General features: G+C 33.3%; 2 protein-coding genes across 3 annotated transcripts; one reads left to right on the top strand and one right to left on the bottom strand.

Moving 5' to 3' along the window:
* Positions 1–2,428: 2,428 nt before the first annotated feature.
* LOC107930847 (trihelix transcription factor ASIL1) lies at positions 2,429–5,456 on the top strand. Of its 2 annotated transcripts, XM_016862592.2 has the most exons (3): positions 2,469–2,961; positions 3,043–3,794; positions 5,157–5,456. In XM_016862592.2, the coding sequence occupies exons 1-2, from the start codon at positions 2,737–2,739 to the stop codon at positions 3,784–3,786; spliced, it is 969 nt and encodes a 322-aa protein (XP_016718081.1). In that variant the 5' UTR covers positions 2,469–2,736; the 3' UTR covers positions 3,787–3,794; positions 5,157–5,456. The 2 variants fall into 2 exon arrangements, with proteins under 2 accessions (XP_016718080.1, XP_016718081.1); XM_016862591.2 differs by having other exon boundaries at positions 2,429–3,794.
* A 1,052-nt stretch (positions 5,457–6,508) lies between these two features.
* LOC107930845 (aldehyde dehydrogenase family 2 member C4) lies at positions 6,509–12,445 on the bottom strand. Its single transcript, XM_016862590.2, has 9 exons — positions 12,246–12,445; positions 12,031–12,173; positions 10,609–10,992; positions 9,963–10,052; positions 8,669–8,842; positions 8,437–8,574; positions 7,636–7,773; positions 7,487–7,548; positions 6,509–7,012 (listed from the first exon to the last, which is right to left on the bottom strand). Exons 1-9 carry the CDS (start codon positions 12,355–12,357, stop codon positions 6,739–6,741), a joined length of 1,515 nt encoding a protein of 504 aa, XP_016718079.2. The 5' UTR covers positions 12,358–12,445; the 3' UTR covers positions 6,509–6,738.
* Between the last annotated feature and the right edge of the window lie 179 nt (positions 12,446–12,624).

Here is a 12,624-nt window from a genome sequence, read left to right as displayed (position 1 = left end):
ATAAAAAAACAAAAAAATTATAGTTGAGTGACTATTAATATAGTTTACCCTTTATTTTCTCATTTACCTTTTGTTACTTTGTAAGAATCTAAAGTCCTATAGAATGAATTTTCTTGACTGTATTATTTGTAAAATGTCGTAATCTTTTTCTAATTCGAAGTAATTTAATTAATTCATACAACTAATAACTCATACACAGGGCGTAGCTAAGGGATTGGCAGGGCCCCGCCTCCCTTAAAATAAATTTTTTTCATTTAGGTCTTTTATTTTTTTAAAATTTTAAATTAGTAAAGATAAAATTATACATTGTCTCCTAAAAATGATAAAAATTTAATTTAATCATTTAAAAATTATAAAGATATAAGCTATTAAAATAGTGAAATTACATTTTTATTATCTTAAAAATTATAATTTAATTTCGGCTCTTAAATAAAATTTCTGACTTGATCCCTGCTGATACATCATACAAGCAAACAAAATAGTAAAAATAATATTTTTGGAAGAAGCCTAACTCATTTAAAAGGAATGTCTAATATTGATATTGCATTTTTAATTTGTATATTGTTTTTTTTAAATTACTACCTAATTTTTTTTATTGAAAGTGGTATCTAAACTATTATTTCATTTATTTAAGACCAAAACGTCAACTTTTTTTTAAAAAAAAATCTCGACATGCCTTCTAAACTTAAAAACAATTATTTTTTCTATTTCATTTTCTATTTCTTTATATACCTTTTTTATTATTATTTCTATTTGCATTTCTTTCCTCTCCTCTCTTTTTTCTCCTCCTTTCTTTCTTCTTTTGCCATAAACAATCCAAACATGTTGTGTCTTGATTATTATAAATTAATGGGAAAATACATTCTGCAGAGGATGCATGCTAGATGTTGTCTTTTCATTTTCTTTCCCCGTCCACTCAGGAATGAATTTTTGAAATAATTCCTTCAAATAGTAGGATGTTGCTTGACTGTCTAGGTTGTTTATGAGATAAGGGGAAAGAAAGGAGATAGAAAAAAGAGAGAAGAGAGACTAAAGAGAATAAGAAAAAAAAAAAAGAAAGGCAATTTAAAAGTAAAAATAAAAAATAAAAATTAGAGAGTTAACATTTTGGGCTAATTTTTTTTTTAACTAAGATAACATTTTTAGCTAAAAAGTAGATTTTAACATTTTTAGCTAAAAAGTAGATTTAGGATTGGGCAGAGAGCTATATGATAAGGTTGCCTAAGAGAAGAATGTGGAACTGGAGCTAAGGGAGGATGCGAGTTGCTTGCCCTTTTCCTCAGGCCGGCAGTCATATACATTGCCTTGAAACGTCACATGTCAAGCTATTATTGGTGAGTCAAAGGCAAGTTGCCAAGTGGTCTAGAGTTATAAGCCTAGGCAGAGTGGCACTATAATGTGCTCTGGGCTACCTTAGATGGGACGTGATAATTACAGTCTATTGGCAGTTAATGAGTGAGCCCTTATGTTAGAGTCGAGGGTTTTTGCAAGGGGTTCCATTTGAGGGGTTTACATGTACTACTTGTGGAGTAGATGGTTCAAGTCATCCTATTAAGGTATAACAATCACTCCCTAGCTAAGGTGGAGGTTATGCAGTGACTTGCCTTAAGGCATTCTTCTTTTCTTTTTTTAAGGAAATTTTTTGAAGGATAAGTGGGTTGAGCTTTGAAGACTTCATCAAAATGTTAGGAGAATACTTCTGTAGAGGGTTAAGACATGCTTATATTAAGGCATGTGCTTTTGGGGTAGTAAGGGTTTAGTATCACCGCGGGGGGTGGTTAAAGTTGAAAGGGTGGGTTTTGTGCGTGAAAAGTATGTATGATTGTTATTTTCCAAACATTGCACGACATTATCACGGACAGTTATGACTAAGCATTACAACTCACTATTTGGAATTTGCGCACATAATTACCTTTTGTTTGAGTTTGAAAAACGCCATGTATCACACTATCATTTGTGGATAAGAGGCGTGTTTTGTGGCTTTCTGTTTGGAGACGCTCTCTTATCCAAGGAGTTTATATAACTTTGGGTTTGGTCGTTTTATTACTTTTCACCGTAGTTCAAGAATTTACAAGAAAATTTTTCTACACTAACAGCGTCAATTGTTGATAAAACGATGTAGTAAAGGGTAGAGATGGATGGTCACCTTGTTTAGGTCAATATAGATAGTTGTTTAATAATATTGTGTGAGAAAAAAAGATGGAACCAGAGCTAAGGTAGGAGAAGGTAGTATGCAATTTGCTTGCCTCTCTCAACCGTGAGCAATATACTGCTCTTTATCTTGGGACACCACGTTAGAAGGATGGGCCGGTTAATGAATGGGCCCTACTATCAAAGCCCAGGGGTTTTTGTGAAGGGTTATTTTTAGGGGTTTGCATGTATTGCTTGTGTAACAATATTTAAGCAATTATCCGCAACAACTTCAGAAGGGATGCATATATTGATTTTCGATTATTCATTATCAAAATTTAATTTAGATATTAAAGTAGTAGTTTCTAGGCTTTAGCTCTTTGAACCCAAGTAAGGCCCAAAATCAAATAATTGAAATGCCCAAATTCGGGTTACTTTTAATTACCCTCAACCCTCATCCCCAAATCTCGAAAGCGTCCGAACCCTAGAATTTTCAATTGAGGGTTCGTTCTTCCCACGAAGCCTTAATCTTCTTTCTTTTCTGAACTCCAATTCTCAATTTCCCAAAACCCACAACTCTAAAAGAAGGAAACCCTAAAGAGGAAGATGGATGGTATTGAACCCTACTCTTTTAATCGCCATCCGCAATACCCTCGTTCAACCAGAACTCGCCATGTATACAGTTACGGACCAGACGAAGAGCTCGACGATGAAGAAGAAATGGAACTAGATAACGAAGATGTAGATGACGATAACGACGACGACCCAGATGTTTATTACCACCGCGTCAAAGAAAGCGAGCGTTTTGAAAGGTACCCAAAGCGTCAAAAGGTGAGAACATCAGTCCCTAGCTTCCAATATGCACCTGACCATAGAGATAGCTTAAAAAATGCCTATGATTGGACCCAACAGGAGATTTATGTTCTGTTAGAGGTTTGGGGGAATAGGTTTTTGCAATTAGGGAGGAGGAGTTTGAGAGGTGAAGATTGGGTTGATATAGCTGAGAAAGTTAGTGATGCTTTGAAAAGTGTGAAAAATGAAGCTCAGTGTAGGCGTATGATTGATGGGTTGAAGAGGAAGTTTAAGAAAGAGAAGTCGAAAGCTGAGAGAATGGGGTTGAATTCGAGTAAATGGGTGTTCTTTAGGAAAATGGAGATGTTAATGGGGTTGGGTTCTTCTTCATTTAGGCAACAAGAATCATGGTTGGCTTGTGGAGTTGATTCCGGGGAGTTTGTGTTTATGAATCCGCAAGTTTATTTGGATAGGTCTAATGGTTTCGATGAGATGAGGGATAGTCCCGCAGAGTCGGAGATAGATGATGATGATGATGGAGAAGAAGCCGATGGTGGGTCAATGAAAGTGGATGTGAACGATGAGCATTCGTTGAGGATGTTGGCTGAATCAGTGCAGAGGTTCAGTAAGATATACGAGAAGATTGAGAGTAGTAAAAGGGAGCATATGAAGGAGTTGGAGAAGATGAGGATGGATTTTCAGAAGGAGTTGGAAGTACAAAAGAAGCAGATTTTGGAGAAAGCACAAGCAGAGATTGCTAAAATGAAGGAAGAGGATGATGACGACGATGACGATGATGACGAGACTGATGATGATGATGATGGTGACGACAATGGCGATTCGACGGAAAATATCAGCGAATAGGTTTCTTGGTGTGTGCTTATTGTGTATCTTTGTTCCTATAGTTTGCCTTATCAAATTGCTTCCCGTTATTATAGACCATTTAATGTTGGATATCTTTCATTTGTTTCTCCTGTTTGTATTTGTTAATTGTTGCTTTATCTTGATTCTCGATATCATAGTGCTTATTTTATTTGGCGACTCACCTATATAAGAAAGATTCATTGCCTATATATATATTAGCATATCTTAACTGAATTTCCTTTGTTTCATTAACAGTTGATATGTTTAGAGGATAAGTATGTTGCTAGTAGCTAGGAACTAATAGTGGGTTGAGTTTGGTCTTCGGTTCAACTTAAGCTGATCAGGCTGGCCTTCTCAGTGCCAGATGAGAACCTATAAAGGGCCTTGCATAAACGAGTAGATTTCTAAGCAATAGAAAGGATAGCCGTGTTTGGGCCCAATAATGACTTTCTTATTTGGTCAGTGTTGATAGAGGTAGCAATAGATCTTACGGAGTATAAGGTCTTGATTAGGTTTCTAGATAGTAAAATCGTGTTGCAATCGAAGCAAATATGAGGTATAGCTTAAATTAATGGTTCTAGAGATTTAATATGTCTCACCTTGAAATCCTTGTCTTCCGTTCTCCCATTTGTATGAAATGGACCGGTATTTCTTAGCAATCTTTGGATACTTAATATGCTTTTTTTTTTTCTCTTGGGCACTTTGTGAGATTTGACTTGGGGATTTTTTGCAAGCTTGCTATAATGGTCACTTTCTCATCTCTTGGTGGTAAAAGAACCATAGAGGCCTTGTATTAAGAGTCAGATTACATTGTGCCTGCTCTACTCAAAATGGTTAAAGTAGTTCTTGTACATTAAGTCAAAGAGTAAATCGGTCATTTATGTTAAAAATTTCATCCATTTATACTGATAAAAACTGGCATGGTTGACGAAATAACCAGACAGCACGTGTTCCTCATGCTGGTTTGTAGGGACCAGTTTTAATGGTAGAAATAGATGGAATTTTTAACAGAAAAGATCAGTTTGCTCTTTGATCTATGGTACATGGACTAATTTGTCTATATTTTGAGTAGAGGGAGCAAAATGCAATCTGACTCCTAGTATAAGGGCCTCTATGGTACTTTTACCATTCCTTGGCTTATTGTATTTTCAGTCTTTTATGATATAGGATCCATCGTAATCTATTGTATGATTATCTAGTTTCATTATTTTAGACCGTAATCTTGTTTGTTTCCAGAACTTCTTAATGGCCATTGAACCATATGCATTTGTTATGGGTTTTTTTTTTCTTTCTAAATTAAGATGTGGACTTCTCATTATCCGTTGAAGCCCTCCTTAATTTTCTGACATTCTAAATGTTCCTATTCTCAGCATTCGAAGCTTTATAATGAATGATTGCGTCAATCTGAATGGGCAACGAGAAGTACGTTCAATGGAGGATCTTGTGCTCTCTACATGGTGAGATTTCGTATGGAAGTTGAAAGTTTGTCTTTTTGGATGTTTTGTATTTAGAATCTATTAAATGTATGATATATTAGGCTAGCTTTCATCATCTTCTTCATATATATGCTGCCAATTGAAAATATTGAGCTCATTTTGACAGCTTTTTAAAACTGGCTCCTTAGAAGGCTTTTTAGATCAAACAAATGAATGTAGATTATCCTTGATTTCCTTTTTTTTTGTCCCAAGTTTTATTCTCTAATTTGAGAGAATACTTAAATTCAAGAGTTTAATCTTTGAAATGATGAGATGCATTTTAGAAGGATCATTTGATGCTTCCCAATTATTGATTGCAGATTATAAGCTTGCATTGACTCGAAGCCTATTGTTTTAGGGGGTCAAAATGAATCATAAATTATTGGGGTTAAAGTTTAATTTTATCATTATATTAACATATAATTTTAAAAAAAATTAAGGGATTAAACGATAAATCTATTATTTTTTTGGGTTAACGGCACTGCTTGTCTCCTTGTTTTCGTCCGTGCTTGACATCACCGGCATTAACTATCGACAGCTAGAGCAATAACATGACAATGCTGGAAACAACGAAGCCAAAAAAAGAAAACCTTCTAAATAGATAAGTGACTACTGATTCTATTTTGAACATTTGATTTATACGTTGAAGGTTTTATATTAGTTGTTGAATTATATTTTACCCTTTTTATTAAAAGGATCGATAAATTAGTTGTTATAGTTAAATCAATGAGTAAATTAGTTTTTTTTTTTGTTAAAAATTGGTTTATGTATTTTAACATGAGATTCAGATGTAGGTAATCTAGCCCTAATTAGTTAGTGATGACTCCATGCTAATTTACGCCCTCCGTGTTTAACTTTGCTTACTAGGCCTCCATACTCTTATATAGGTAATGTTATGATAGAAAATTTGGAATGATCTCAATCCAAAATGACCTAAACTTTAAAAGATTCGGATAAGTAACTTACTTGAATTCAAGTGTCAAATCCAAATGACTTAAAACATAATAAATTTGAATTTAAATGATCTGTATAAGTAACCAAAAATGACTTGATTCTCAAACTTAATTGATAATACTTAAATAACTCGAAATGATTTGAGCTGAACCGAAAACTTAAATGAACTAAACTCAAAATGGTTTGACTCAAAACAAATGACACAAATTCAAAATAATCCAAACTCAAAATGATTTGGAGCATAACCTGAAATGACCCCTAAAAATTTAAATTTCAGTCCAAATTGATACAACTTGAAATCAATCCAACCATTCTATAAATAGGTAAAGATGACAAGAGCAATGAGAAAATATATGTTGGCAAAACTGACACTCCCAACTTACAAACCAAATCACATTTGTTGGTTGATTGCCCTATTTATCATCAACACTAAAACATTATATATCCTTATCTCCTTAACACTACATGCTCTTATAATAGCATTTTTGGGTAATAGTACAGGACTCGTATACTTTCAATAGGTTCAATGCCATGGAGAATCGTGAATGGGAGTTACAACAGACTTGATTTGCAGATACTGGTTAAGTGCATCCAAACCATAATCTCTTCCAAACCCGCTCATCTTGTACCCGCCATAGGGGCAATCCATATCGAACACAGTATAACAGTTGATCCACACGACCCCAGCACGGACCGATCTCGAAACGGTGTTTGCCACGTTCAAGTCCTTCGTTATAATCCCAGCTGCTAGGCCATAAGCCGTGTTGTTTGCCCTCTTAATCCCCTCTTCCATAGTTCTTACAAAAGAAAAAACAAAATGATACATGAAATTGTTTCATCAACAGGAACAGAAACATAGTATGGTAAAAGTAAAATGGAGGCTTTTGTACTGAAAGTTAGATTGCATTTTGTCCCTTTTACTCAAAAAACGGACAACTTAGTCCTTATAAATTAGATTAAAGACCAAATTGGCCCTTTTTGTTAAAAAATTCATCTATTTCTATTGTTAAAAACTGGCGTGGTTGATGAAATAACTTGACAGTTACACTTGGCATGCCACGTGTGCCTTTTGCTATCATATAGGGACCAGTTTTTAACAATAGAAATTAATGTAATTTATAACAGAATGACATGTTTGTTCTTTAATCTAAAGTTCAATAACTAATTTGTCCATTTTTAAAGGGATAAAATGCAATTTGCCTATTAATACAAGGGCCCATGGTACTTTTACCAACATAGTTCTTTTTTTTTTTTAAATAAAAGCTACTTACTTGAACTTCATCAATGACATTACTGGCCCAAAAATTTCATTTTTTGCTATGATCATATCATCCTGTTAAACAAAAGGTCCCCATAGATGAAGAAACATATAAAGAAACATCATAGATTTTTAAGGTTGTCCAAACAATATATTTGTTACCTTAACATCAGCAAATATGGTAGGCTGTATGTAATATCCCTTTTGGCCAATGTGTTTGCCTCCTGTTAGTAAAGTAGCTCCTTCTCTTTTGCCATGCTCGATGTATGATAGGATTTTCTCGAATTGCTTCTTATCAGCCTACACCATTTGTCAAAAAGAAGAAGAAGCAGTCATTCATATTAATTTATATAGGTTCGGGTCTAGACATGTTCACGAGTTGAGCCAAATCCAAACTGAGTTCAAACAGTAGGGTGGATTCAGAAATTATTTTAGGGTTTTGGAATTGAATTATAAAATTCTTAAGAGATCAAAATGTAATATCATCATCTATTAAAGTATAATTTCATCATTTTTGAAGGAATTAAATAGAAATATTTTCTTTTTGAAAGTTTAAAGTGCAATTCTACTATATATTAATTTTTAATTATATCATTTTTAAAAGACTAAATAGCGATTTTCTATTATTTGGGAGCCAATACCTTAATTGGCCTTCTTGTATTTACCTATGCAAACAATTTATTAAAAAAATTATTTTAAATTATGTCATATAAGATTTTACTTGTTATTTAATAGTTTCAATAACAGATTAAAATCTTATTGATATAACATTAATAATTTAAAGAAATAATTAAAAAGTTTTGAAATTTGAGACCAATTCAAAATAAAGGCCATACTTTGAAATGTCTTATGAAATTAATTCTTTTTTTTCCTCAAATTTCAAGCGAGCATTTAAAACGAAGGAAATAATCCAACCCCTTAAACAGGTTTAGCCTAACTAAGGTTCATTATAATAAAACTTACTTGGGGTCCTTGATTAACTTGAGGGTCAAAAGGATCTCCAACAACCAATGCTTTTGCTTTCTCTACCAACTTGTCCACAATCTTATCATAAATACCTTCTTGTACATAAATACGAGAACTCGCCACACAAATTTCTCCCTACAAATTTAGAAACATTGCCAATGTTTTTGTTAAATTCAAGTATCAAATTGTAAAATTAAAGTTTGAACATAACCAAAAAAAAAACACATACTTTGTTGAAGAACGTGCCATTGAAAGCAATATTTGCAGCTTCATCAACATCAGCGTCATCAAATATTAACAATGGTGATTTACCACCCAACTCTAATGAAACTGGCTTCAAATTGCTTGTTGCTGCTGCTACCATTATCTTACGACCAACTTCAGTTGACCCTGTAAAACTCACCTGAAAAGCCCATCAAGAATGACCCGTATTTTAAAACATTCTAATTGCATCATTAAAGGTGAAAGTATATATCAAATTTTACAAGGCACAAAGTCAAAATTTTATTTTTAGGGGCTAAAATTAAATTATAAAATTTTAAATAGATCAAAATATAATTTTATTTTTATATATGCTTATTATTTTAGAATCTTAAAAGGGATTAAACTAAAACTTTTCATCTTTAAGGGATTAATGTATATTTTTGTCATTAAACTAACTTATAAATTTAGAAACTTTAAAAGATTAAAATGATAATTTACCATTTGAGACAGGGGTAGGGCTGCCTATCCCCCTTGGCATTGTGCCTGAGTCCGTACCAATTCGAGTTAATTCCTATACTATTAAATTGATTGTTTTGGACTTTGTATTAGTAAAAAGAATCAAATAAGGTCAAAACAAAGTAATATTTAGTGTTTAAAAAATGTTACTTATTATTTATCAGAGTTGGTATTTTTATAGATTTTATGGGTTTGCAAAATGGAAAAAAAATTCATGTGATTTTTTAAACAATAAATGTTAACTCTATCAAAATTTAATATTATTTTATTCTTTTCACTAGTTTAAGGATTAAATTAATTCATTTAATAGCAAAGGAATTGATTTGAACCTGTCCTTGTAATGGAGGGACTTGACACCCTCTTTTTTCTTTCATGATATCAAATTCAAGCTATTAATACAATAGGTATACATGTTTAAAATATGCTTCATGTCAAAGGCGGATATAAAGAGGGCAAGCAAGGGCCCTAATCCGCCCCTCAAATTATAAAATTGTAATATAGGGGAAAATTATGCTTTGACCCTTAAAAAAATCTATTTAGTCCTTCAAAAATCATTAAATCATAAATTAATATATGATAAAATTCATATTTAATATATTCAAAATCTATTACTCAATTTTGACTCAAAAAAAATTCTTGATTCGCCTTCATGTTAGATCCAAACTAGCATTTATAATCCAAACTAATGATTTGATTAAAAAAAAGAAGAAGCCTAATCAACAAAGTTAGAAGACTCAATCAAGACAATTTGAAGCTTTGAGCCAAGTGAAAATCCTCTATATATAAATGAAATCAAAGCTTACTTTATCAATGTCCATATGAGAGCTAATAGCAGCACCAGCAGTCTCTCCGTATCCATTCACAACATTAAGCACTCCATCAGGGACACCAGCCTGAGCAATTTCAAAGTAAACAAGAACCAAAAAAAAAAAAAAACCCATTTCAACAACATAATTTTCATTTCATGGACAATCGAAAAACTTTGTTGTGGGATAGGTAATCTGGGAGAAAATTTTGAAGTGTTGTCCGTCGAGTATTTGATTAAACTCTCAAACAATAAAAGTATTGTCCCTGAGGTGACTATACTCGGTTTTAGCCTCAAGTTTTGTTTCTCTACTTTGAAGAGAGCACAAATGGGTTCACGGAGTTTACCGCAAGTGCTTAGGTTCACCAAAGAAATGTTTTATCATTTGGCCCTAAAATGATAAAATTATAAAACATTTCCTTGGTGGTGAGGCATTCTCACAAACTCTATAAACCCGGTTGGGTTCTCTTTGAAGTCTGAAAGAAAAAATTTCAAGGTTAAAACTGAGCATGAACACTTTAGGCATAATACCTCTATTATTTGAGGGTCCGATTAGCTGCTCGACAGAGGACCATTTAAAAACTTCTCTCAAAAGAGAGCCGACCCCCTCAACATTGTTTCATTTAATCCAAGCTTTTAATTACCAGCTTAGCAAGATGAGCATAATAAAGAGCTGAAAGAGGGGTTTGTTCAGCTGGTTTAACCACAATGGTGCAGCCAGCAGCTAATGCTGGTGCAACCTTCATGAAGAACATGATAGTGGGGAAATTCCATGGGATTATAGCTCCTACAACACCAATGGGTTCCCTAAGAGTGTAACCATGGAGTCCTTTGCTTAATTTCAACACGGTTCCATGGATTTTATCAGCTGCACCAGCATAGAAACGTAGTGCCATTGAAGCATTTGGTATGTCAATGAGCTTGCAAAGAGAGAATAGCTTGCCACCATTAATCGCATCCAATGAAGCTATTTCTTCTATATTTTCTTCTATTAAGTCTGCTAACTTCATCAAGATCCTTCCTCGTTCCTAACATGAAAGAAATGAGTTAATTTCACTAAATTGACCCTTAAAATTGAATCTTCAAATTATTAATAGCCTATCAATCAGGTCCTTTTGTAAGTTTAGTGGTCATTTTAGACATTGAATGTCAATTTTGATATGTAAGACAACTTGAATTTGATGTGCTAAGAAAAACCAACAATTCCTATCGGGGACGGAGTAAAAAAATTGCTTTAGGGGAGAAGAAGATGAATCATAAATTATTGGGGAGGTTAAAGTGGAATTTTACCATTATGCTACTAACATATAATTTCATAAATATTTAAGGGGCTAAATGGCAAATCTACCATTTGAGGGGGCAAGCCGCTTCCTGCCCCTTTGCCTTTATCCCTGGTTCTGGTTCTTATAGGACGGCACGAGGAGCTGGTAGGGGATCTGTCCCCTTAAAATAGGAATCCCACTATTAGCCTTTTAAATTTGATAAACTTTTAAAGTTAGTACAAGATGAAATTTCACTTTAATCCTTCAAAAATGATAAAAGTTTAATTTAGTCATTTGAAAAAAAATATAAAGATATAAACTATTAAAACAGTAAAAAATTGCATTTTTTAGCTCCAAAATATATATTTAACTTTATTGCATGCCCTCCCAAAAATATTCTGACTTCACCCTTTGAGTTTTCAAAGCTATTTTCTTAACACATCATATTCAAGTTATCTATGGTATAACATGTATTTACAATTTAATTTATATGCTTTAAATATGTTTCATGTCAAATTCGAGCTAGCATATAATACTCAAACTAATGATTTTATTTAGAGAAAGACCTTACAGATGTGAAACTAATGAAAAACTCAAATATAATGTTTTGAAATTTATAAACCAATTTAAAGTTTGAACCATAATTTGAAGACACCAGATGCAATTAAATTCATAAGTAGTACTCAAATTAATTGGACCTTTTGTTATTGTTCAAAAGAAAAGAAAAGAATCAAATCATACACATACACACATACATACATAATAAATTGAATGAAGGAAATAACGTAAAGCAGAAAGACATACAGAGCCAGACAAGCGAGGCCAAGGGCCATTATCAAAAGCAAAACGTGCAGCCTTCACAGCCAAATCAACATCCTCTTTGTCCCCTTTCGAAACTCGGGTTATCGCCTCCCCAGTTCTCGGGTCGATCGCCTCGAACGTTTTCCCTGTAACGAGATCATAAACAATTAGAGAGAACTATTGTATTAGCTTATAACTTTTTCGCCAGTTTCGCTTACCCGAAACGGAGTCGACGAAGTTGCCATTTATAAAGAGCTTGGTGAATTTTATTGGTGGAATATTGGCAAAAGATTCAGAGGTGTGAGAGCTTCCATTGCAGTGATCTGCCATTTTCAAGTTTCTTTGTTATGGTTCACCGTTATACAAAGAGAACGTAGCTCTTCAATTTTTGGTTGACATTTGGTATGTCTAGTATACCGGTATTTAATGCTGAGTGGAGGAGTTTTTAATTCATAAATCTTTTTAAGTTCCTATCCGAATATCTGAATTTCGTAAGTCAAAAAAATTAATATACCATTTGGTTCCTATATTTAGCTTCAATGTTAATTTTGATACTTGAGTTTTTTTGTCCCAATTTGTACTCAAGTTTAACTTCAA

This window comes from Gossypium hirsutum, chromosome A07, assembly GCF_007990345.1.
Source record: "Gossypium hirsutum isolate 1008001.06 chromosome A07, Gossypium_hirsutum_v2.1, whole genome shotgun sequence".
NCBI classification, from domain to species: domain Eukaryota; kingdom Viridiplantae; phylum Streptophyta; class Magnoliopsida; order Malvales; family Malvaceae; genus Gossypium; species Gossypium hirsutum.
The sequence above is the reverse complement of the archived record's forward strand: the minus strand, read 5'-3'. Positions and strand labels throughout refer to the sequence as shown.